The sequence below is a fragment of the Aotus nancymaae genome, unplaced genomic scaffold, assembly GCF_030222135.1.
Source record: "Aotus nancymaae isolate 86718 unplaced genomic scaffold, 86718_ANA_hifiasm-v0.15.2.pri h1tg000011l, whole genome shotgun sequence".
NCBI classification, from domain to species: domain Eukaryota; kingdom Metazoa; phylum Chordata; class Mammalia; order Primates; family Aotidae; genus Aotus; species Aotus nancymaae.
In genome coordinates, this window is record NW_026988422.1 from 41,908,948 (window position 1) to 41,936,305 (window position 27,358).

The 27,358-nt window shown below is 40.5% G+C and overlaps 1 protein-coding gene across 3 annotated transcripts in view; it reads right to left on the bottom strand.

Annotated features, from left to right (window-relative positions):
- Positions 1–27,358, bottom strand: part of INO80 (INO80 complex ATPase subunit) — a 111,872-nt gene that overhangs the window by 21,368 nt on the left and 63,146 nt on the right. For all 3 annotated transcript variants that reach the window (XM_012462465.3, XM_012462466.3, XM_012462462.3), the window contains 4 exons: positions 25,204–25,429; positions 20,282–20,409; positions 8,976–9,070; positions 208–280 (listed from right to left, as the gene is read on the bottom strand). In XM_012462465.3, the coding sequence (XP_012317888.1) occupies positions 208–280; positions 8,976–9,070; positions 20,282–20,409; positions 25,204–25,429 (522 nt within the window). The remainder of the gene's footprint in view (positions 1–207; positions 281–8,975; positions 9,071–20,281; positions 20,410–25,203; positions 25,430–27,358) is intronic.

Below are 27,358 nucleotides of genomic sequence, written 5' to 3' on the forward strand. Positions count from 1 at the left end.
AGCCAAAGTCTAGTATGTAAAATAATTACTTACAATCTAATGTGATTATCCTGAATAAAGGGAAAGGCTGGGGAAGGAATATTGACAACTGAATGGGGTTTTAAAGAACGGAAGTTTGTGACACAAAAGCAAAGAGTAAAACAAACTGAATGACATATTCATAGTAGAAAACCTGCATAACTAGTTTATTGTGCTCTCATTACTTACTGTGTCTGCAGCAGTGAGATTGATACCCAGTCCTCCAGCTCGTGTGCTTAACAGGAACACAAAGATGTCATTCCTGAAGAAAAGGGAAAGATATGTTAAAAGAAAAACTGAAAAGAAAAAAAATGGCAGATATCAAAAGAGAAAGATCTCTGAATACAGAACATAAGAGTCTAGGACTAAAAAGAGTTTTGGTGGTTACCTAGGCCTGACTGATATTTCTGTAAAGCATTGTACAATGTTGCTCTATTGTTACAAACAAACATGGAGGTCATCTTCCAATTTGCATATAAAAGTTTTGCTGCCCACTAATACATGATTGATAAGCAACACAAGTATAAACATGTAGCAAATACAATAAAAATACATTACCACAGATGTACAGACCTCTCTCATCGCCATACTTTTAATAAATCAAACCATTCCTAGTTCATATACAGAGGCCAAGTAAATCAGTACTTCTTGGTTTTCTCCAATAGTCTGGGGACTAATGATTATTATTCCAAAGCACTCATTTTTTTTTTTTTTTTTTTTGAGACGGAGTCTCACTCTGTTGCCCAGGCTGGAGGGAGGTGGCACGATCTCGGCTCACTGCAACCTCTGTCTCCTGGGTTCAAGCGATTCTCCTGCCTCAGTCTTCTGAGAAGCTGGGACTACAGGCATGCACCACCACACCTGGCTAATTTTTTATATTTTTAGTAGAGACAGGGTTTCACCATATTGGCCAGGCTGGTCTTGAACTCCTGACCTCGTGATCTGGCCGCCTCAGTCTCCTAAAGTGTTGGGATTATAGGCGTGAGCCACCAGGCCCAGCTCCAAAGCACTCATTTTAAGATGAAGAAAGCTGAGTCCCAGTAAAATGACTCAAAGTTAGAACTAGGAGGCCTTGACTTTTACATGCTAACTTGAATTTAGGATCAGTCCATGAAGATAGGCTGGAATTAAGTACTTTTGGATGAATGTCAACACAGCCCTTACATATAAATGATTAAATATGGTTTTCTCAGTTTCCTTCTACTTACTGTTCTTTCAAAGAAACCCTGAATTACAAATAAACCAGTAGGTACCACTGTCACTCATTCGAGCAACAGATATTTACTGAATATCTTTTGGAAACAAGATCACAAATATAACAGGCATTTTTTTTTTTTTTTTGAGATGGAGTGTTGCTCTGTCGCCCAAGCTGAAGTGCAGTGGTGTGATTTCAGCTCACTGCAACATCCACCTTTTTGATATAAGCAATTCTCCTGTCCCAGCCTCCCAGGTAGCTGAGATTACAAGTGCCTGTCACCATTCCCGGCTAACTCCTGTATTTTTAGTAGAAACAGAATTTCACCATGTTGACCAGGCTGGTCTCGAACTACTGACCTTAGGTGATCCAAGTGCCTCAGACTCTCAAAGTGCTAGGATTACAGGCATGAGCCACTGTGCCCGGCAGAACAGGCTTTTGACTGTAAGATTTATCTATGCACACACACACACAAATAAGGGCTCAGTTTTAGTCCAGTTCATATAGATCACATAAATATACACATATTTTTAGATAGTCTCACTCTGTTACTCAGACTGGAGTGCAATGGCATGGTCTCAGCTCACTGCAACCTCTGCCTCCCAGGTTCAAGCGATTCTCCTGCCTCAGCCTCCAGAGCTGCTGGGACTACAGGCCTGTGCCACCACACTGAGCTAATATTTGTATTTTTAGTAGAGATGGGGTTTCACTATGTTGGCTGGGCTTCGGCCTCCCAAAGTGCTGGGATTACAGGTGTGAGCCACCACGCCTGGCCTAAATATATCTTAAGATTATCTTGCATCTTCATATTCCTGACACCCCAGGCTGTTTTCCAGAATAGCTCTAAGAAAAATAGATTGCATTACACTGGTGAGCAAATGTGACAGTCCTTTTAAGTCAAGCTGTTAATCCCTTTTTTTTTTCATGTTTATAGTGGGGAATCCAATTGGAAATTCATTTAGATTAGTGTTTATTCAAAGCACAGGTCACACCTCTCATTGGTCATGATATCAGTTTGGTGCTTTAAATGGCATTAAAGAAATTAATTGAGGCCGGGCGCGGTGGCTCACGCCTGTAATCCCAGCACTTTGGGAGGCTGAGGAGGGTGGATCACGAGGTCAAGAGATCGAGACCATCCTGGTTAACATGGTGAAACCCCGTCTCTACTAAAAATACAAAAAATTAGCTGGGCATGGTGGCGTGTGCCTGTAATCCCAGCTACTCAGGAGGCTGAGGCAGGAGAATTAATTGCCTGAACCCAGGAGGCGGAGGTTGCAGTGAGCCAAGATCGCGCCATTGCACTCCAGCCTGTGTAACAAGAGCAAAACTCCGTCTCAAAAAAAAGAAATTAATTAAAGAAAGAAAAAAGATTAGAAAATATTCTAACGTATTACAGATCATAGGGGTAAGTAATGTTTTGTGAAGTTTCAAATACAGAATAAAGATACTAAAATCACATTGTAAAATAAATTTTATTTTGTGGGTTCCAGTAAGAAAAAAAAAAAACAACAACACGAAACCAAAAAAAAAACAAAAAACACCAGAAACAAACATACTGACATCAGGATGCTCTCATCCCTTCAGGCTATTCTTCCTTGGTAAAGTCACTTGACTGCTGACAGTCTGTTTCCTAGACTATAAAATGAAGATGCTATAAATACCGCTGAAGTGACTAACTGATGACATATCAATGTCAAACATAAGTATCAGTGAAAGAACTATTTTGAAATAAGCATCCTGGGTAATCACTAAGGTGAGTATGTCCTAGTAGAAATCTGCCCATTATTTGCCTTGAATTAAACACAACTTTCCTACAGAGGCATGGATAACAGACCATGGGTAGCAGTCTCTTTCTTAGTGATTCCAAAAGCTTAGGCTCCCATGAAAGTTCTACTAGTTTAGCCTTGAATTTTGTCAGACAGGCTAATATTTTGTAATTTTATTTATTTAATTTATAAAGTGCCATCTTTATTATTAAATCATGCAGTACAAACCAAAAAGTTGAAGGACATTTGCCAGCTTATAAACACATTTTCCTATAGATATGGGATGATATAAATGGAAGGAAGCATGGTACCCCACAGGCCCAAAGAAGAATATTTAACCACAATAAGCCTTCAAATAAAAAGTGACTGAGCGGCTGGGCGCAGTGGCTCAAGCCTGTAATCCCAGCACTTTGGGAGGCCGAGGCAGGCGGATCACAAGGTCAAGAGATCGAGACCATCCTGGTAAACACGGTGAAACCCTGTCTCTACTAAAAATACAAAAAAAAAAAAAGAAAAGAAAGAAAAAAACAAAAACAAAAACAAAAACAAAACAAAACAAAACAAAAAATTAGCCGGGCATGGTGGCACATGCCTGTGGTCCCAGCTTCTCGGGAGGCTGAGGCCGAAGAATCACTTGAACCCAAGAGGCGGAGGTTGCAGTGAGCCGAGATTGAGCCACTGCACTCCAGCCTGGTGACAGAGCAAGACTCTGTCTCAAAAAAAAAAAAAAGTGACTGAGCTTTTTAGGGCTGGACTGTTCTACTCTCTGGACAGCTGAGGTGGGAGGATCACCTGAGCCTGGGAGTTTGAGATCAGCTTGGGCAAAATTTTTTTTTTTTTAATTAGCAAGGTATGGTGCATGCACCTGTAGTCCCATCTACTTAGGAGGATGAGGCAGAAGGATCATTTGAGCCCAGGAGTTCAAAGCTGCATGGGCTATATATCGCACCAATGCACTTCAGCCTAAGCACAGAGTGAGATCCCATCTCTTAAAAAGGATAAACAATCCTTTCCACTTCCACAATGAGAAGACTGCTCTTGCTCCATACATCTTCCTCTCTGCTTTGGTGGGTAGAGAGGCAAGGAATTAAAGGCTTCTTTCTGATACCTTTGTGAGAGACAACAGAGTCCACCCAATGGCTAAGATTTTTTTTTTTGATAATTCTTGAGGAGGCCCAAAATATGAGCATGGGGTAGGCATGAGGGAATGGGTACAGGGTGGGGGTATGGGGGACTGATGGGAAAATACAAGGCATTTGAGAAGTACAACAAAAGAAAGTATTTGAAGCAAAAAGATGTAATTTCTGGTCAGGTGGGGTGGCTCACGCCTGTAGTCTCAGCTACTTAGGAAGCTGAGGTAGGAGAGTCACTTGAGCCTGGAAGGTCAAGGATGCAGTGAGTTGCAATCACACTACTATACTCTACTGTACTCCAAAGCTTGGGTGACAGTGACACCCTGTCTCAAAAAACAAACAAACAAAAAAAAGCTGAGTAATTTCCATAATCTGTATAGCCAGAATTTAGTCCACATGTGATCACTTACCAATAGGGGCTATATACAGAAGATCACTAGTGAAAGAAATGTAGGTAAAAATAAATTAGTAGAAAAACTGATAAATACATTAGCTTCATTTGGATATCAATTACGTATTGAAAAAGATGCCCTGTGGTAATGAGGTAGATGAATTCAATGTAATTTTATCATATTGTAAAAAATAAGAATTGCAGAAATCTTGGGTTGTTATAATCAAAGAAATTAGTTCCTACTGTGAACTACTGCTGGACTATTTAAAAACACAAATATCTTAAACTGTTAAGAAATCTCTTTCTACTGAATAAATCTACAATAGTATTGACAATATGAATTAATGTTTTAGGGGCTCTGACTAAACAGGAGAAACAAAATCCCAGAAGGCAACATGCTGGTCTGGGTGCCCTCTCTAGGAGGCTGAAAAGGAATCTCAACTCAGGGTCTCTTGGAACAGACCTTAAAGACCAGACATCTGCGTGGTCTGTAAAGGGGCCTATGAAACCACACAGCAAAGACAAGTGTAGGTCTCACTCTTCTTTTAATGACCTACTGAGGTGACTTTGCACCAATATATCCAAAGACTGCCAGGCACACAGCTGACTACAGTAAAGGCCTGCTGAATGACTGAAAAAGAACCACAATGAAAGACAACTGTGGATCTCTACAACACTCAAAAAAATCTACGCTACAGTCACTTTTTCCTTATGCTTTCCAAAGAGTCACACTGAGTGGTCAGATAATTGGGTAAGGATCCATTTAGTAATGGTCATGGGTTAGAAGGAAGGGAAGCAAAGGCCAAGGAACCACAGAGCAAAGACCTTGTGAATGGCTTCTAGGATCGCACACTGGTCACATGCTCTGAATGTTGCCCAGTCAGGACATTCTGGCCAAATGGCCTTTAGTCTCAGTCAGACTTTTTCCTGAAAGGATCCCTCATAAATAAATCTTGTATGAAGGGAATGTAAATGGCTTTTTATAGGCATTCTTGTTTACTCTAACTGACCTTGTAGTTTCCAGTCGAAACTACAAGTTTTTTTCTTTTGATGTCTTTCATTAATAGTAATTAAAATATTTGGCAAGGAGTGCTCATGTCCAAAAACACTTTTTTTCTCTATATTGGGCTACTGCAGTCACTCAAATTTATAAGTTGAGCATTTCCCGCCTCTTTGGAGGGGACAGCATATCCACAGTCCAGATTCTACATGTAAGAAACACATTAGTTCTTTGCCATAATCCCAACTCTAAGCATCTAGTTTGTAATGTAGGCAGGGATCAAGAAGGAGACTTTAGTCTCTTTTTCCTTTTGCCTAGTGTTAGATAGAGGTTGTTAAAATGATGGTTACCCAAATGTTGACTCTAAATAACATTCACTGTTACCTAAATAATTCTCAGTGGTAGAGTCTGAAGGCTCAAGCAAGATTTCCTAACAAAAGCTGTGCAACATTACATTTTTACTAAGTAAATCTAATTAAAATTTAATGGTGAAAATGCCATTCTTTTAGAGCTAAACTTTTCAAAACTATTATGCACTACTACTGGGACTGCCGAAGTAATTCTGCTTCACAAGTTAAATAAGAGATTTCAGAGTTAATAAATTATACGTCTCCTGATTTTTTTTCCGCTACAAAGGTACTATAAAATATACTGAGCCCTGGGTCTCACAGCCCAGTTTTCTAATAATTGGGTAAGCCAAGAGAACAACTGCAGTTCTACAACTCAGAAGCCCAAATCACTAGAACTCAACATATTACAGCTCTGGTTGGAGTCTACATCAGCAGAATTCTCTACAAAGAAATTTACATAGTCTTAAATGTTCTTATCCCTCACTCAGTAATTTCCCATGTTTGAATCTATGCTAAGAAAGTAATCTAAAATAGTAACAAAGCTTTATACGCAAAAATATTCACTCAACATTTCTAGTAGATATTTCTACTCAACAGCAGAAAAGTGGTATAATATATACCCAGTGTAATGCAATAGTGATCATAAAAATGTTGTTGGCAAAGACTTTTTTTTTCCTTTGCCCTTCTCCTGACTGTAACAACGACTTTTTAATGATATATGAAAATGATTATGATAGAACATTAAGTAGAAGAAATCAGGATACAAAATCTATAATATGATATCAACAGTATAAATATAACCATATATATACGTTAAAGACTAGAGGATATAACAAAATGTTAACAGTAGTGGAATTGTGGGTGATTTTTATTTTCATCTTTAAATATTTTCCAAATATTTCTCAATAGGCATTTTCTTATAATATATAAAGGCCTCATCTGTTACTGAAGAAAAACATTACTGTTAACAAGATCTTCAAATGTACAATATCAAATATACTAGTGGAAAATAAACACAAACAGTATCGGGTGAAACACCTACTACTTGATGGCTTTTCTCGTAACTTACAAAGCATGCCACCCCATACCAATGTGCACACATCACAGATACACTGGCATGACTGGAGAAAATAGAGGCACTCAGGAAATACACAGTCTATAGATCTTGCACATAAGATTCTTGTCAAGTTGCAGCTCTGAGGCTGGAGCAGGTAAGGATGTGATAAAATATGCATCACTGATTTCAGAATTAAGAAAAGATGAAGATCACCCAGTAGTTTTTTTTTTTTCTCTCTTTTTCCTAAAACAATGTGGTGGGCTAAGGAAGGACTATGCTTATTCATGTTTCAAATAATTGGTTTTAGCATCTTCTGCTAGCTAAGAAGCTAGGTCATGCTATTCACAGAGCTGTGCCAGGGTAACAAACTGAAATAGGTTTGAAACAGATCTGCCCCTTATTGTTGGTCAAACAGGCACCTGGAGTTCTGGGTATACAGTTTTAACTCATAAAAAACTCAAGGGAGGACATTCTATGTTGAATTATGGATGTGTTTCATGCCAAATCATTTTACATCTGAATTAAACCATGCTTTAGAAATGAATGAAATTGGGCTGGGCATGGTGGCTCACGCCTGTAATCCCAGCACTTTGGGAGGCTGAGGCGGGTGGATCACGAGGTCAAGAGATTGAGATCATCCTGGTCAACATGGTGAAACCCCGTCTCTACTAAAAATACAAAAAATTAGCTGGGCATGGTGGCGCGTGCCTGTAATCCCAGCTACTCAGGAGGCTGAGGCAGGAGAATTGCCTGAACCCAGGAGGCGGAGGTTGCGGTGAGCCGAGATCACGCCATTGCACTCCAGCCTGGGTAACAAGAGCGAAACTCCGTCTCCAAAAAAAAAAAAAAAAAAAAAGAAATGAATGAAATTAAAAATTGCAATCTAAATAAAATGGCCATGTGCTTAATTTTCTTCCCAAGAATTCAAAAGTTAAATATTAAGAGGCCATGCAATTAAAAGCCAAAATCGAAGCTGTTCTGATTTACTGACATTAAGATCTACTTTATTCCTCAGTTCTCCAGGTCTCAGGAGAAAACTGAAGGTGAAGTTCAGCAGACCTGTCACTAGTGAGCCTGGCTTTCTCCTTGGAGAGAACAGTAACCAGACTCTACCTATTACAATGAAAAGCTGCACTCAGGATAATTATGGCTCTGTAAACCATCAGCATTCAGCAGGCAGTAATTGAAATTTCACAGGCTCATTAGCAAGTGGGAGAGGTACCGTGGCTGAGAGCTGCCATCTGGATAGACTGTACAGTATTGCAATTTGTCATACTGCACTGTACTGCTACTATGTTAAAAGGAAAGCAGGAAAAGAAAAGGTACTTTTCCTTAAACTTAAACAAAATGAAACACAGAAACAAACTGGTAACTTTAAGTCAACACTCAGAAATGGCTACTGTTAGTGGCTGGGGCACACTGGTTCATGACTATAATCCTAGCACTTTGGGAGGTGGAGGTGGGTGGATCACTTGAGGCCAGGATTTTGAGACCAGCCTGGCCAACGTGGTGAAACCTCGGCTCTACCAAAAATACGAAAATTAGCTGGGTGTGGTGGTGCATGTCTGTAATTTCAGTTACGTGGGAGACTGAGGTGCAAGAATTGCTTGAACCAGGGAGATGGAGGCTGCAGTGAGCCAAGATCATGCCACTGCACTCCAGCATGGGTGACAGGGAAAGACTGCCTCCAAAAGGCTACTATAAGCAATGACAAGCAATGATGAATATAGGTTGGTGGATTTTTTGTCTATATGCATATTATCCATCAAGGAGGATCTTGGTTCATACTTAGAAATGGTTTATTATCCAAAGAAATAGGCGCTGGTGTGATAAGAAAGCATATTTCAAACATAAAAACTATCAGGTATATTCTCTTTTGCTCTCCCAGACACACAGATCTCAATTACTATAAGCAGTTTTAGCAACCTCTTAAAATGGCAGGAATTACACCATGATTCCTTAACAATCTCAGATGTCCTGGCATTAAAAAGAAAAAAAAAACTTACCATTTCCAGTACTAGAGGGAAATGAAAAAGATAATTTTTGTAATTCCCATGAACATTACCTGTTCTGAAAATCAGCAACCATATCTCGCCTCTCCGAGATCTTGGATGAGCCATCAAGCCTCATGTAGGTATGCTTCCTGTACACCATGTATTCCTGCCAACCAAGATAAAAGGACACATTAAGTCTGATGCAAATTACTGTATTCTAAATCCCAGAGCATCTATCCATCTTCTACCTCATCCACATTGGAGGCAAGCCATTATAACCAGAATGAGGAGAGAGCACCCCCAAGAGTATAGGAAGTTAATCTGTAAATAAGTTTACTGCCAATGTGTGAAAATCCAGGACAAACTGAAGATTATAATCACTCTCAATTTCAGTTTGGAACCTAATCTTATTCCTGTAGGTTTCATTAGAAAAAAAAAACTCCACAAATCAAAATGGTTTTTCAACCAGATATCTTTCATAGTTATGAAAATACCTACTTTTCTCTCAGTGAATAACATTCACTGAAATGAATGTGTTTCCCCAGAGCAAATCTTTGCTGATTAAAATGCTTAAATTTATAGCCTAAGCTTCCTTCTCCCCTAAGGGCATGCATCACTGTTACGGGAGGCCTAAGCAAAGTGAAACAAAAAACAAGGTAATTTTCTATGGTAGCGAATGTCCTCGACATCATCAAGAGAATTACAACCTTTTTTTTTGCTATTTGAGATGGAGCGCTCTGTCACCAGGCTTGAGTGCAGTGGCACGATCTCAACTCACTACAACCTCTGCCTCCAGGGTTCAAGTGTTTCTCCTGCCTCAGCCTCCCGAGTAGCTGGGACTATAGGCGTGTGCCACCACACCCAGCTAATATTTTCATATTTTAGTAGAGACAGGGTTTCACCATGTTGGCCAGGATGGTCTTGAGCTCTTAACCTCGTGATCCACCTGCCTCGGCCTCCCAAAGTGCTGGGATTACAGGCACAAGCCACTATGCCCGGCCGAGGAATTACAACTTTTAAGAATGAAGAGATTTCAAAAGATGCAATGGAGAGACTGCCTCTACATTCTTAGAAGTTGCAATTCTTCTTATAGTTACGTACAAATGAACATTTATTTCCTCTTTTGTTTTCTGATTACACTACAAATCGTCCACTTGTAGAAGAACTAGTATCAAAGGCTGAGCACAGCTGCCTATTTATAAGAAATAGTATAAAATAATTACTTTGGTTCCAAAATAACTTCTCTATTGAAAAAGACTAATCATTTCTACATTTCGAAAATGTTTGTGTTAATTAATTTTCTGTGATAAGATGTTCTTATACTGCAGTATTTTCATGTGTAACTTCTACACTTGGCGGGGCATTTTAGCACATAAGGTTACTGTCGTTTGGTATGGTTGGTGCAGTGTATGTGGCAGCCTGTTCTTAGAGTGAGTGCCAAGAACTTGGCAGACGTCTCTGGACAGGGTACATGTGAAGTGAAGCTGGTCAACAAAGTAGACAAGCTCAATGACACATGCATCTCTTCACTGTGTTTTATGTTCGGTTTATTTTTAATTTTTTTACTATTTTTTTCTGTCTTGGAGTGGTTCCTTAAGAGCTCTGATAATCAAAGGGGAGCAGAAAATACTCAAAGTGAGCTTCAAGCTCACACTTAGTGGTATTGTTGTATAATAGGACTGAGCTAATGGCAGAAGGGTAAGGGGTGTTTTGGATAAAAAAGGACTTGAGCAAAGAAGGTATAAAATGATAGCAAGATGATGGTCCTTAGAAGTTTGCTATACCTTTTGCAGCTAATCCAGTCATGGAATGTTGCAATCAGAACAACGAAAAAACTAGACAATATCAAGATAGTTTACAGAGTCACTCATAACACAGATTATAATTTTAGCAAAAAGGTAGGCTTCCTGCATAGGCACTCTTTTGTCCTTTTTCTTTTTTGAGACAGAGTCTCGCTCTTATTGCCCAGGCTAGAGTGCTACAGCGCAATCTTGGCTCAATGCAACCTCCGCCTCCCAGATAGCTGGGATTACAGACATCTGCCACCATGCCTGGCTAATTTTTCTGTTTTTAGTAGAGATGGGGTTTCACCATGCTGGCCAGGCTGGTCTTGAACTTCTGACCTCAGGTGATCCAACTGCCTTGGCCTCCTAAAGTGTTGGGATTACAGGCATGAGCCACTGCGCCCAGCCTTTGCCTTTTAAAACTGAACTCCTAGCCATGTAAAAGCACTGATGAATGAATCTTCTAGTAAATTTTGCTGTTTATATATTTATATATCAAGGCCAGTACAATCCCAGGGATGTTAATCCTAGACCATAATCAAACCAACTCTGATTAAAGAGAGCCTGTTACTGAGGCAACAGAAGTGAAATATTCCCTTTCACTGCTTCAAGTCTTAGCTCTTACACTAAGATGAGCAGTGGGATTTCATGCTTTAGTAAATTTAGATTCTGTTTCAGTAAATAGCTCAAAAAAGCAAGTAAATGGACCCTGAAAGATCTGTTAAACAGCTGAGCTGGGCGTGGTGGCTCACCCCTCTAATTCCAGCACTTTGGGAGGCTGAGGCAGGAGGATCCCCTGAGGTTGGGAGTTCGAGACCAACCGGACCAACATGGAGAAGCCCTGTCTCTACTAAAAATACAAAATTAGCTGGATGTGGAGGCAGACACCTGTAATCCCAGCAGTTCGGGAGGCTGAGGCAGGAGAGGCGCTTGAACCTGGGAGGTGGAGGTTGCGGTGAGCTGCAACGGCGCCATTGTACTCCATAGGAAAACACCTAAATGATAAAGATTAGGGCCAGGTGTGGTGGTTGGCCAGGCACAGTGGCTCACGCCTGTAATCCCAGCACTGTGGAGGTCGAGGCAGGTGGATCACTTGAGGTCAGGAGTTCGAGACCAGTCTGGCCAAAATGGTGAAACCCCATCTCTACTGAAAATACAAAAATTAGCTGGGTGTGCTGGTGTGTGCCTATAGTCTCAGCTACCCGGGAGGCCGAGATGAGAAGATCACCTGAGCCCAGGGAGTTTGAGACTGCAGTGAGCCAAGATCATGCCACAGCACTGCAGCCTGGGTGACTCTGTTTCAAAATAATCAAACAAACAAAACAGATGAATATATATACACTGCAATATTATTCAGCCTTAAAAAGAAGGAAATCAACATGGATAAACCTGAAGGACATTATGTTAAGTGAAATATGCCAGACATGGAAAGAAAAATACTGCATGGTTTCACTTACATGGGTAAGCTTAAAAAGTTAAACTCACAAAAGTAGAGAGTAGGAGGGTGGTTGCCAGGGGCTGCAGGAAATGGGGAGATGCTGGTCAAAGGGTACAAAGGTTCAGTTATGCAAAATGCAAAAATCCTGAAGATCTAATGTACATCATGGTGATTATAGCTAATAATATTGTATCGTATATGTGAAATCTGCTAAGAGAGACAATATCCCATGGTCTACCTTAAATATATACAATTTTTATTTATCAAGCATACATCAATAAAGCTGTAGCTGAAAAAGGCTTCAAAGATTATTCTGACAGCCTATATCAGCGGCAGAGAACAATCACTAGAAAGGGAAGGCAGGGTAGTTTCTCTTTGAACCTTGCCGTTCAGCATGGCCCTCAGATGGGTACTACTTGAGGTCTGTTAGAAATGTAGAACTGAGGGACACACAACTTACCCAGTAAATCATAATCTATATTTTATTGTTTTGAATGGAGTCTCGCTCTGTTGCCCAGGCTGGAGTGTAGTGGTGCTATCTTGGCTCACTGCAACCTCTGCTTCCCAGGTTCAAGCAATTCTCCTGCCTCAGCCTCCCAAGTAGCTGGGATTACAGGCACACACCATCACACTTGGCTACGTTTGTATTTTTAGCAGAGATGGGGTTTCACCATGTTGGTTGGGCTGGTCTCAAACTCCTGACCTCAGGCAATACACCGCGCCTCAGCTTCCCAAAGTGCTGCGATTGCAGGCTTGAGCCACTGTGCCCAGTGTAATGTACAATTTAATAACATTTGATTCGAAAGCATTAAGGTTGAGAAACACTATTGTAGAACAGTGTTTTTCTGGTTTTGTTTTTGAGGCAAGGTCCTGCTCTATTGCATAGGCTGAATTATAGTGGCATCATCTTGGATCACTGCAGCCTCCATCTCCTGGGCTCAAGTGATCCTTTCCTTTCAGCCTCCCAATTAGCTGGAACTATAGGCATGAACTATTATGGCCACCTAATTTGTTAATTTAAATTTTTATAGAGTTGGGGGTCTTGCTATGTTGTCCAGGCTGGTCTTGAACTCCTGGGCTCAAGTGATCCTCCTGTCTTAGCCTTCCAAAGTACTAGGATTACAGGTGTAAGCCACTGTGCCCAGCCAAACATATGCTGTTGTTTAAAGCAATGGAACACCTTCTTCAAGCAAACTCTTACACGGAACCCCTCTAGTATACAAAATAGATAAAAGCATCACTATGCTAATTGATGAAGATATTAAGCATCTCTGCTTAATATCTACTGGTCCTCTATCACATTCTATCAGTTTGGAAACCACTGTTTTACTATATAAGTTGAGAAGACAATGCTCTGTTTCTATGCCACTGATTCAAAAGTAAGATTACATCCATAATGATCTGTACAGGATCACATCCATAAGCCCTACTTTTTAATCAGTGGTACGCAAACAGTGCTGCCAGCATAGATAGTTTTACTGAGCATTCACTAAATGCCAGTCCCTGTTCTATTTTACCTGGTTAAGTTGATCCAATCATGGCAACTTTTAAGGTAGGTGCTATTAAGTATTTTTGTTTAGCTTCAGTTTTTTGGGATGGAGTCTCGCTCTGTCGCCCAGGCTGAAGTGCAGTGGTGTGATCTCAGCTCACTACAACTTCCACCTCCAGGATTCAATTGATTCTCTTGCCTCAGTCTCCCCAGAAGCTGGGATTACATGCACCTGCCACCACATCTGGCTTTTTGTATTTTTAGTAGAGACGGGGTTCGCCGTGTTGGCCAGGCTGGTACCTGACCTTGTGATCTGCCTGTCTCAGCCTCCCAAAGTTCTGGGATTACAGGCGTGAGCCACCACGCTCAGCCATTATTAAATATTAAAATTTCTCTTTTAATTTTTTCCCCCAGGATCAAAGATGATGATCAAAATCTTCATGATGTGCTCTGCAACAGCTTCCAATCACCTCCTTTTTTAAAGATTATAAATTATTATGGGTATGTAGTAAGGGTAGGTGTTGTTATTGTCACTCCAATTTTAAAAATGTTAGGTAAGGTCCCTAAAGTGACACAGGCAGTAGGCGGTAGACCTAGGATTGGAACTCAAGCAGATTGTTTTTTTTTTTTTTTTGAGACGGAGTTTTGCTCTTGTTGCCCAGGCTGGAGTGCAATGGCGTAATCTTGGCTCACCGCAACCTCCGCCTCGTGTGTTCAAGTGATTCTCCTGCCTCAGCTTCCCGAGTAGCTGGGATTACCAGCATGTGACACCATGCCAGCTAATTTTGTATTTTTAGTAGAGACAGGGTTTCTCCATGTTGGTCAGGCTGGTCTTGAACTCCCAACCTCGTGTGATCCACCTGCCTCGGCCTCCCAAAGTGCTGGGATTACAGGTGTGAGCCACCACGCCTGGCATAACCCTAACATCCTTAATACATTCTGTCCATAACCTGATCTACCACCATCTTAAAGAAAGGATAATTGGACACTTGAAAAAATAAAGACAAATGTTTACATATGCTATTACCAACCTTTCATTCTGAAACTTTTGTTCCAAAGCTGGCTTTGACTTTCATTATAACCAGATTTCATTCTGATAAAACAATCTGGGGGAAGGACTCAGTATGATCCGCAAACCTGCAGATCTGATCTAACTTTATTTTCTTGGACATACTGTTTTCCATCTTTGGAGTATATCATCAGCAAAAAGGCTGATATACATCTATTACAATTTTTCTGCAGTCCAAGCAAATTGAACCAAGTGAGTTAAATATGACAGCCATAATTCCCTTATCAAATACAGAGTTGGAGCAAGACTACCATAAGGCAATCATGGGACCAAAATAATCTGACTTCAACCTACTCGTGTTATTTCCCTCTCCTATGCCATATGTTCCAGTCACAATAGACTACTCTTGTACTTTTCCATCTCTGTCTTTTTACGTCTGGCTTCCTTAGTCTCAAATTCCGTTCTCCCTGATGGTTGACATTCTATTTGTTCTTAAGTTCAGATGTCACTGTCCATGTGATGCCTTCCTCAAGAGTGACCCAGTTAGAAGTAAACACATCCTTCTTGCTATCCTCAGCTCTGTTCATGCTTCATTTTGACACTAGTATCAGGGTTTACTGACAAATATTTGTGTATGTATGTGTCTCCTCCACTAGATACATTCCTTAAAGCCAAACAATCATGTTTAACTGATATCTGCATCTGCCTAGCATTAATGCCTTGCTCAAAGGTAGCATGGAGGAAAAAAGAATTAAAAGGATTATACACAGCATGGTTGTAGGCTGACAAATTTCCTTCTATAATTCCTAAGACCTAATAAGAACTGTAGTTAACAGTGGTCCTGATTTTCTTTTCTTTTTTTCCCAAAAGGAAGTAAAGTACACTTGGAAGAGGGCCAAGCAGGCAACTTAAGATATCAAGTGTGCCAACCCTAATTTGCTTTTCATTCCATGGGGCATTTTCAGAATACCCAGCTTCCCAGTATATTCAGAATCACAGCTTCCAAAGGTAACCTGGATTTCGAAGAGAGGCCAACTCATAGATGACAGAATGTCTGCTCAGAATAAATCTTTCCCCAGTGAGGTACTGCAGTTGGATAGCTGACTGAGCAAGGTACACAACCCAGTGTCTCAAATGTTACTATGTATGGATTATTTGGATTTAATTCTGTATTACACTATTATCATATATTGGTACAGTTCAAGATTTGTCTGGATTTCAGTATTTAACAATTACGCCACCTACAGCATAAGTTGTCTTTCCAAGTACTTTTTATTGCATAGGAAAGTATCAAGTGGCTTATTTCCTTAAACTACATACAAACTGAGTTGCTTGATTCAACAGGAATGAAACTCAAAAGAGAAGACCCAGAGATAAGTCATCTGTAATAAGTTAAAAGCTCTTTGCTACTAGAATACGGAGAGGAGTCCCTAACCATAGTCAAACTGGTGGTGGTAGGAAAAGTTCTGGCTGGCAACCAGCTGGATACCACCATCCCAAATGCACAGGGATTATGCATTCCCCTAGTACGTACACTCGACAGCCAAGATCCTACAGGTGGCCAGGCAAGGTGGTTCACGCCTGTTAATCCCAACACCTTGGGAGGCTGAGCTGGGCACATTACTTGAGCTCAGGAGCTCAAGACCAGCTGGGCCAACATGGTGAAAGCCCATCTCTAAAAAATACAGAAATCAGCCAGGTGTGGTGACATGCACCTGTAATCCCAGCTGCTCCAGAGGCTGAGGAAGAATTGCTTGAACCCAGCAGGTAGAGGTCGCAGTGGGTAGAGGTCGCAGTGAGTCGAGATCTCACCACTGTACTCTAGCCTGGGTGACAAAGCAAGACTCCATCTCAAAAAAAAAAAAAAAGATCCTATAGGTGGTTCAGTAAATATAAAATAAACCCATAACAACATTTATCGATCTATGATTTCCTCACTTGTTTATGTCCTTGACTTCTGCCTGGGGCAAACTAAAAACTCCTGGCCCTGGAAATTAGGCAGTTTCCTCTTCACTATTTATTTTCATTTTTCTTAGTGCCCATTTGTTACAGCAAAAGCACTCTCCTTTTAAAAATCCACTATCCAGAAATACTATTATTTGGATGCCATGTGAAAGAATAAAACATTTCTGAATATATTCTATTTGGAAGAAGATCAGATATATACACAAGAAATTTAAATTAAAGTCATATTTTTACCCAAGGGAAAAAAGAAGCAACCAACGACTTCAGAAAATACTGTGCAAATACTAAGTGTCCCAAACTAGTATTTCTCACAGAATGGAAACCTAGCCATACAGAAGTCTGTGAATTCTTAATGTCTTCTAGTTCTGCAAAGCCCCAGAAAGAGAGACAGACAGCCATGGCTAAGGCATATAACAACAACAACAAACCCAAAAAGGCTGCTGGATGAAAAAGATGCTAACATACTCCACAGCAACACAGAGCTTTGATACCCACAATGTGAGTTTCTAACTCTTACACTATTGGAAGCTTTTCTTTCTCTTTGAAGAGGGTATAAGATTTCAAGAGAAAAAGGAAAATCCTGAAATAAAAACAAAACAACCATTTTTTTTTTTTGAGACACAGTCTTGTTCTGTCACCCAGGCTGGAGTGCAATGGCACGATCTCAGCTCACTGCAACCTCTGCCTCCTAGGTTCAAGAGATTCTCCTGCCTCAGCAACCTGGGTAGCTGGGATTATAGGCACCCACCACCATGCCCGGCTAATTTTTGTATTTTTAGTAGAAATGAAGTTTCACCATGTTGGCCAGGCTGTTCTTGAACTACTGACCTCAGGTGATCCGCCTGCCTCAGCCTCCCAAAATGCCGGGATTACAGGTGTGAGCCACTGCACCTGGCATAACAACTAACATTTTGAAACTGAAGTTTGTGCTTTTTCTTAAGGTCAAGTATACTCTATGGAAAGCATCTATTCAGAAGGTGCCAGTGCAAGATCATGTATCAGGTCATGCTTTAATGCTGAAACATGGCTTTAATGAATGTTAATACTCAGAGTTTCTATTATTAAAGTGACTGAAAAACACTCTTTCAAAGATAAAAAAAAAATGCAGACCTAGTGCTGCACTATCTCAAGATGTACAATATGTTTACATTTCCATCAATGATTAGACATATGGTAAACACTGTGGGCATTGTAATTCCAGGCTCATAATCAAATTCTATGTCAGTACTAATCTCCTGGAATATAGAATATGCTTCATTTGAGTGGATAATATTAAAACAAATTAAAAATGAATAAACTTTAAGAAAATATAATGAAGAACCATTAGTGTAGTATTAAGGAAACTAGACAAAAGTTTCGTTTTAGTTTTTAAAACATATAAATAGCTGCAACATTTTCTGGCTTCAGCATCCAAGATGCATATTATACATATGGCTAAGGAATATCAGCAGTTGTGGAATTCAGGCTTGGAATTTGCATTTCCCTAATTTGGAATTCCCCTTAGAAATGCATCTACATTTAGCGAGGTTCTCAAGCTGCTTGTTTGCGAAACCTACCATCTAGGTCCATAACCCAAAAATAACTGTTGGATTATAGACAGAGAGGAAGTGATCCTGGTGGGTAGAGTTTACAGCACTTATCCTGAACAAAACTTATCATATTCTGAATTACTTATGTTAGTAATATTTAATGAGAACCTAGAAGTGTGTGAAATACTGAGGGAAGGACTAAAATATAGGCTGTATCCAACTTAAACCACACCTTCACCTGCCAAAGCTAGCTTACTTGATTGCTCAATCACATTCCCTTGGAATTTCCCTTTAATATGAATCAACATATAAGACTATAGTCTTGGAAAAGAAATATCATTATGTCCCTTACTAGTATCCTTGGGATACTGTTTTTTTATCATTGTCAGCAGCTGAAGATCATTACTTTAGCTATACTTTCCCTGCCTCTTGAGGACAAGGAAAGTGCACTTTACCTAAAAAAAGCCCCACTGCAAGAAAAGTTGCTCATGGTGTTTCTGGCTGCTGGCATCATTTGTTTGAAGAGAACACTAAACATGCAGGCATCTTTTTATTTTGGATTACTGCTGTTAGGACTTTTAACATAGTTAATATTTAATCAAACACAATGGCTTAATCACCTCTCTTATGGTGACTTACACTCACTCATAAGCACTTCCACCATGTAGGAATAAGTGGTCTACTCATAATATAAACCAGATAGTTTAGCCTGTCAATAGCATTTGAGAGGCTATGAAACCTAAGATTTAGTGGTGAAACTGACCCCAAAAATCATGTGTTATGTCTCTTCCTAAAGTAAGTTGCCAGATTATTAAAACGAATCTGCCACTGAATTCAGATAAACTTACTGCAAAATTCAACAACCCAATCTTGGTTTCCAAAAAGCCTGAAAACCTTCTTTATTGTTAGCCTTCATTCCTTCTGTACTGATATGGTCACTATTGCTTTATTCCTAGATAAGGATAATAACAGTACAATTTCCACTCACTTATTACTATTCCCTGGTGTAGCACGGCGAGGGTATTCTCATATATAAAAACATGAGAATATTTATGTACTTCTGACAATCAGGTGCTTTTGTCTCTCAAACTTTCTTTACATAAAAACTTACTCTACTAATTTGAGATTATCTGTTCTCATTTTCGCTCTTATTTCTAGGTGTGTGACTTCCTGTCCCTTAAAAAATAAGTTACCACTCAGACAAGAAAGTAAGAAAAAAAACCTCAACAAAGAAGCAATTAAAGAAACAAAAGTTGCCTTGCACAGTTATATCTTATGTATCTACTAACTTTTTAGCTGTCAAGCCTGGTTGCATAATAGAAGCACCCCAGGGGTTTTTAAATATCCTAATGCCTAGGCCTCATTTGAAATGTAATAAATAAGAATCTCTGCGAACGGGACTAAACATCCATATTGTTTTTAAATCTTCTCAGGTGATCGCAATACGTAGTCAAGTTGAGAATCACTACATTAACTTAGGTTGAACAGCTGCTCTCTGTTTTTTTAAATAGAGAACTAATCTTTTATCTTGTTTTCTATACATAATTTCAGATTCCTAGGCTGTGACTTACTTTAAAATTAAGAAATTTCTTCCCTAGTAAAAGAAGGCTGTAAGGAGTGTTCTATTTCATTGGTATAGGGAAGGGGATAGAAGTCCTTCAAACACTCCCCATGCCAGGAACTAATTCTGCTCCCTTTATAGATTGTAAAATCAAAAAAAGGAGTTTTAGAGGCTGTTTGTGGTGGCTCATGCCTGTAATCCCAGCACTTTGAGAGGCTGAGGTGGGTGGATCACTTGAGGCCAGGAGTTCAAGACCAGCCTGGCTAATATGGCGAAACCTCATCTCTACTAAAAATAGAAAAAAAAAAAAAAAAAAAGAGCTGGGTGTGGTGGTGCACACCTGTAACCCCGGCTACTCAGGAGACTGAGGCAGAATTACTTGAACCCAGGAGGCAGAGGCGGCAGAGCCAAGATCACATCACTGCAATCCAGCCTGGGTGACAGAGTGAGAGACTGTCTCAAAAAAAAAAAAAAAAAAGGAAAAACAAGAAAAAAGGGAGTTTTGGGGTTCCCATTAAGCAGGACTGACATTAGTCATGGACATCTGATTCCTACAAATTAAATGTCAAGGTGTTCTAGGTCCCCAAGGTTCCTTCTCCTACCTCCAGCAGGTCTATCATCCTGGTCATCTGGGAGTAGATGAGGACCCTATGCCCTTGAGACTTGAGCCGAGTCAGCAGGACATCAAGGGCATACAGCTTTCCACTGTCAGTGATGAGGCTCTCCTTGCCTGGGAAGAAGAAAAGGGGGGAAGGGGGAAACTGTATTTAATTGAAGCAACAAAAACACTCACTGCAAAGCTGTATGCAACCACAATTATTATAACCAAGATGCCTGGCATCATGAGATCAGGAAAGTGCTCTAAAGGACGAATTCAAAGCCCTGAAAAGATCCAAGACCCCAGCAGTGCCCTGGGAAGAAATACCTGAAGAGGGGAAATATAGATTCCCTGACAACTTTCAATCAGACATGAGCTCTTAAGGCATTTAAAAGTATCCCTGTTCCACATCCTTACTCGGAAAACACCAGATAGACATGGATATCTATGGGTAACATCTACGTCAATCTGCTGTTAATTGACCTAAAAAATTTGTTTTTTCTTTGTTCATCCTATCTCTAGATAACTGTTTCTGCTAGTTCTGTGATTGTCTACATCCTGAAAGCACTGAGAATGTATTCTACTAGCCTTTGGAGAAAAGCAAACAAACATAGCTTTATAATCACTCTCTTTTTGTCTCTTTTTCAAGACAGGGTCTCACTCTGTCACTCAGGCTGGAATGCAGTGGTGCAATCCCACCTCACTGCTGTCTCAACATCCTAGGCTCAAGTGATTCTCCCATTTCAGCCTCCTGAGTAGCTTGGACTACAAGTGAGCTACCACACCCTGTTAATTTTGTTTCTGTGTTTTGTAGAGCAGGGTATTGCCATATTACCTAGGCTGGTCTTGAACTCTTGGCCTCAAGGGATCCTCCCGCCTCAGCCTCCTAAAGTGCTGAAATTATAGGCGTGAGCCACAGTACCCAGCCCCACTACCCTTAAAAAAAAAAAAAAAAAAAAAAAACTAGCTCTCTTAGAGGACTGCAAATAGGTTGGCTGGTAAATGTTGTTAACACTAGCTGTATATTAATTCAGTAAAGACAGCAGGGCTTTTCAGAAAGACAAACTTTGGGTTTCTCTGCAATGAAGCTCCTCTTACTCACTAACTTGTGCTTTCTCCTTCCTCTTCTCACAAGAAAAGCATTTCGGCAACGGATCTTTAAAGAACACTTAACTCACAAATTTTCATCTTATTCAGTCAGAATCATTTAGCTCCCATCATATTCAGGAAGTAGGGCTTCCTGTTTGCAGACTGGTCCATAAACATGCCCTGAACAATTGCTGCCATTAAGAGGGGAAGAGTTTAGGCTTAAGGGGTTGGGTAACAGTATATGTGGAAGTGGCCATAGGACACAAAAAGGGAGAGAGAAAGGACGGAGATATTATAGACAACTAACAACTAAAAGTAAAAGAGAAAACTCTTTGGAAAAACACAATGTCCCTCCTCAGTTTCAGGGTTTGAACCTATGGCTTTTCTTCAGAACTACAGAGTCTGACTGTTGATAGCAATCCAAAAGTTCTCAACAGTCATTCTCTGTTCTTACCACAATTTGCCAAATGCACAATTACTGTATACAAAGAACAAGAACGGATGTGCTGACAGCACCATAACAAATCATCAGCCACTCTGTTCCTGCTACAAAGCCACAGGTCCTGGCTGTTTACTCCTCTGCACTGCAGCCTGCCATTTCCCACCTTCGGAATGCTGCCAGGCCATGTCTCCTCCCACCACCCCCTCCCTGACGCTGTGGCACACACCTTTGTTCAGTCTCTTTGTTTGGTCCTGTTTAGATTATTGAAATGCTCTTCTTTCTGTTGGTCTCCTTACCAACACAATCAAATGACTGCAGCTGGGACAGAACTGACTGCTAAGCCCTCTCCCTGGCACCAGACAAGGAGTACTATATAAATTCCAAGTCTGAGGAGGCAGTAAAGCTTTCATAACAACTTTTAAGGTTTTACTCTTAACACAATTACCCTTCTCCAGTAATTGCATTCCCTGGGGTTTCTCGATTTTGATAGCTCTTAAACATTCACCACAAAGCTACCAATCAGCTTTAGACATTATATTTCTTTCTGTTCTCATTAAAAGCAAAGCAAGGTGGAAAAAAAAAAAGACCATATATTCTTCAGCCCTTGAGTGAGAGTGGGCAAGTTAAGTTCTTAAGATTTCTGTAGCCTACTTATTTCCTTCTTCATTTAGATATACTCTCTCAGCACAAATATTAATGCATATACAAATTTGTTTTATGTCTGAATTTTGAGAAACTTCAATTAATTTCAAAATCATGACTCAATGGTTTTCAAACAGTCCTGCTTCCCACATCTACTTTACTTTGCTAATCAGAATGAACTGTTCTTAGGATTAGAAAAGCTCAGACATGAAAATGTGCATATGCTTACAAAGAGAAAAATCTGATGTGACTAAAGGAAACAAGAAGTGGTACCTGCAGTCAGCCTGTCATCCTGTAGGTGGGGAAGGGAGAAGTGGATGGACTGGACTTTTTTGTACACTGCCCTGAAGGAAAAGGACTATGAAGAAACATTTCAGCAACAGCCTTAAAAGACTTATTAAGCAGTGAACACTATCTGATTTGCTGGTGAGCATGGTAAATGGAGGAAACCAGTCTCAACTGTTTGTCCTTAGTAAGATATGCAGGAAAAACAGGTTTCTTTCTCTGAACACACTAGAGTGACTTCTGGGACTGGCATTTATTAGCCAAGTTTTTAGCAGCCACTTAAGTTACACTGGACAAGAGGTCCATCTGTTGCTAAGCAGGATAGAGAGACAGAAGGAACACAATTCCCTGGAAATCCAGCTGATTCTGCTAAGTCAAACCTATGCCCTGCCCCTTCTTTAAAACAGGAGCTTTATGGATCATTGGGTGTCAAAAATAAATAAAATAAAACAGGAGCTTAAAAAATGTTGAAAAGAACAAACCTATACTACTCTCTTACAAACTTTCCTTCAATTCTATGGCATAATCTTATAGTGCCTTCATTTAGACATAGGTTCTTACCATCAACAGTATAAGATCCTGTTCAGGCTGGGCGTGGTGGCTCACGCCTGTAATCCCAGCACTTTGGGAGGCCGAGGCGGGTGGATCATGAGGTCAAGAGATCGAGACCATCCTGGTCAACATGGTGAAACCCCGTCTCTACTAAAAATACAAAATATTAGCCGGGCGTGGTGGCGCATGCCTGTAATCCCAGCTACTCAGGAGGCTGAGGCAGGAGAATTGCCTGAACCCAGGGGGCGGAGGTTGCGGTGAGCTGAGATCGTGCCATTGCACTCCAGCCTGGGTAACAAGAGCGAAACTTCGTCTCAAAAAAAAAAAAAAAAAAAAAGATCCTGTTCAGAGATAAAAAGAATGTAGCCTATGGCAGTAAAATTACGGCAAAAGATTAAATAATAGCTCCTTTTTCCAAGGAAAGGGGACTTTTAAAGATTTCTGGTGAAACCATGGCGAAGCAATCAAAGTGTGAAACCCAGAAGATTTTGGTCAGTTTGTCAAGGCATTAGGAAGCAACCCTTCTCAGGGAAAGAGAAAATGTAGAAGTATATAGGAAAGAGAGATGAAATAAGGGTTCCAGTGAGACACCACCAAACCCCGCCCTGTCCCAGCTAGTCTACAGAGCACAATGGGGTGAGGAGCTGGTTGGTTCTCACAGTAAACAACCAGTGAGACTGGTGCTTTTTATCGATGCAGAAAGAACTCAGACGCTTCCTGCTATTTAAACAAGGTCCATTTTTCTTTCAAAGAACAGGAAAAGCCACAAGAGATTCCCACAATGCCAGCAATAAGCCATCTACTCCTGTAATGGGAACTTAGGAGCCAGAATGAAGAAGGGAGAAATAAGAAATAAGGTGCTGTCTTGCTTCTTTCAATACCTGTGCTCATCTCTTGCCTGGGATTCTGTGGTTTCCTGATTGGCTTGCTTTACACTTTGGTTGCCCCCCTGATTTTCAAACTATATATTTCCACTCACTGCTTTCATGTGCTTTAAGTCAGCTACAAGGCCATGTGTAATACTGCTTTCAGATACCCAGAAAGACATCTTGGAGTTCTCAAAGTACTCCTAAGCTACTAACAGGCTGGCGCAAACCCCTTGACACTTGACAAAGTTAATATAAAATGGAAAAACCAGGCCTTAAGACACTAGAATCCACTGGAATTCTATCCCTTAGAGACAGAAAAACACCTCTTTTGAGTGCTTAGCTCTAGTTTATTTCCATGACATGCCAGTAAAAGGAATATAGTCAAAATATCAGAATTTGGACAACTAAAACTAATACTATAGCTCCAAACCACAATTTCAGTTTGCCTGCAGATGTAAGCAAAGAACGTGAGTCTATGAATTTTCTGTGTTCAGTTTCCTTAAAAGAAGTCTCACGAAAGCAAAGATGAAAACCTAGTTTCCTTTCAACCCTCGACTTTGACCCTAGGGGATCTGGGAATCCGCTAGTATTTTGGCACAGAATGCACTGTTTTTCCTCTTGTTATCATTCAGATCTCTAGTGCTTCATGTAGGACACTGTTTATGCTACTTAAACTAGGCTTTCTGTGAGTGACGACATTCTCATTCATTCCACTGGCAATGGCACAAGACAACAGTACTCATTTGACCTAGACCCTTTCCTACTAAGTTTATTTCTACCTTTTTTTTTTTTAAAAAAAAGAGTGGCATTCCTTTCTCGGCTGTAAGTATGTCAAAGAAATGTATTTAAGCACAAATCTAAAAACATTTCTCTCTCTACTCATCATAAATTACTAATATTCTTACCTATAAATTACTAAAGGCAAAAGAGGAAATGGAAACCTCAAGAACAGTAAATTCCAAATATCTGAAAGGACCACATGGAGTATCTCCCTGGTTCTCCCCTTGCCAGAGCAAGGAACATATTCCAAGAGAATTGAGAACTCACCTGGAATCCTGATGAAAGACCAGCCATTCTGAGGCCTGATGCTCCACAGACCTCCAGCTGGCTCTGGGAAGAACTGTGATCGCCGATTCAGCCAGTCTGCAGCCAGTTCAGGGGCCCCATTCAACAAACACTCCTTGGCTGCCAGACTCCCTCCTTCCTTCAGAACTCGCCGTTCATATTCCGCACTTCGGTCATTGCAGTAAGAATCCAATGGCACTGCGGTAACCTGCAGTTAAAGATTCACAGGAGATGACTCTTTCACACTGTCCATATGCACTACGCCTTTTGGGAACCTCAACTTTGAAATCAGACTAATGTGGATAGTTCTTAGGCTAGTGGTTTTAAATATTTGTTCTGGCACACTAAATTGTCCCTAATGAATGACTCAGTGAGCTTTTCCAGATAAAAGGCCAACCTCTTACAACATGAAACCTGCAAACAAACTAAAGATCCAAAGACAGCTGGATTTTGCAGATAAACCAGGATACCAGGTCAGCAATAACTTTATTACATGCATATATATCTGATCATTTTGCCACCTCCCTTCATTGCTATTGTTCTTGGCAAAGTTCTCTTAGCCATATGCATGATGGTGATGCCAGAAAGGGAGCTGCAGCTAGTCAGACATCATTTAAAAACTAAAAAATATTGGCCTGGCATATTTGAAGCCATCTTTAATATCTGTGGCAAAGCTCCCAAGTTTATCAACAGCTTTCTCCTCTTCCCTGACCAGGCTGCTGACTGACAAACCCTAATGAAAGAGAAACTTTCAGTTCATAAACTGGGGAAGAGGGAGTGGGGAGGGTAAGGAAGCAATTGCCAGAGAGTAGCAGATTCGTTTCCTGGCTAGGCCAAAGGCTATACACAAATTCCTATCTCACCACAAGGTGTAACCAAACAACACTCAGCTGCTGCTCACCGAATGGAGTACAGGGCTCCTGCCTATTCAGAAACAGATTTTATCCTTCTTTGGCGATCTGGATTTATTCCTACTCTAATAGGCAGTTTTCAGATAGCTGTGATGTCAACTGGTAAGGAGTATGTTGAAGATGACAAAGCTGGATTTTGTTAAAATGTGATTTTCTGTCAAGCCCGTGCTGACAAAAATGCTGAAAGCCCATTTCAGGTTGAATATCCCTAATCTGAAAATCTAAAATCCAAAATCCAAAATGCTCCAAAATCTAAAACTTACATGAGTGACTACATGACGCTCAAAGGAAATGCTCATTGGAGCATTCTGGGTTTGGCATGATTGGATAAGAGATACTCAATCTGCATAAGAATTGCTTAGAAGATCCCTAGAGCTAGACTAAGACATGGGGAGAAATGGTATGAGAAGCAAGGGCCATGGTATAGGAGAGATCAGAACATAAAACACCGGCTTTATCTAGTTAGGTAGTTCTATTATTTTGCAGAAGTTAGGCACTGAGGGAACTGGATCTTGCTATTAACTTTTCTATTTTCAAGTTGATCAAGCTTTAGGGAAATGGCTGTCAAGTTTTGGTATGCATACGGACCTCCTTCGAAGCGGATTAAAAGTGTAATTTTGACCCAGAAGAACTGTGGGAGGATCTATGTTTTTGACAAGCACCCCAGCATCTCAAGCTGAACCCTGAAAAATACTGCCTTGAGGCATATAAACAGCTAGCTGACCACAGGGCTGCAGGTGCCTCTGGAGGGTACCAATGTGACAGAAAGAGCATCATTTACCAATAACCAGAGAATACTCTGGCTTGCAGATGAAGCTGAACTGTTTGCTAGGGAGCAGTGCCATCTATGGTCCAGATGCAAAACTACAGAGGGTCACAGCAAACTGGGCCTGGAGTTCCAAAACCAGTTCACAACAAAAATAGTTTATCCAAACAGTACTAGAAACTCCTATCACCTTATCTTCTCCACAAGGAGCTTGTTTTTGGCCAGGCATGGTGGCTCATGCCTGTAATGCCAGCACTTTGGGAGGCCGAGACGGTAGATCGCTTGAGATCAGGAGTTCGCGAATAGCCTGGCCAACAGTCAAAACCCCATCTCTATAAAAAACACAAAAATCAGCCTGGCAATGTGGTGTGCACCTGTAATCCCAGATAGCTGGGAGGCTGAGGCACAAGAATGGCTTGAACCTAGGAGGCAAAGGTTGCAATGAGCCAAGATTGTGCCA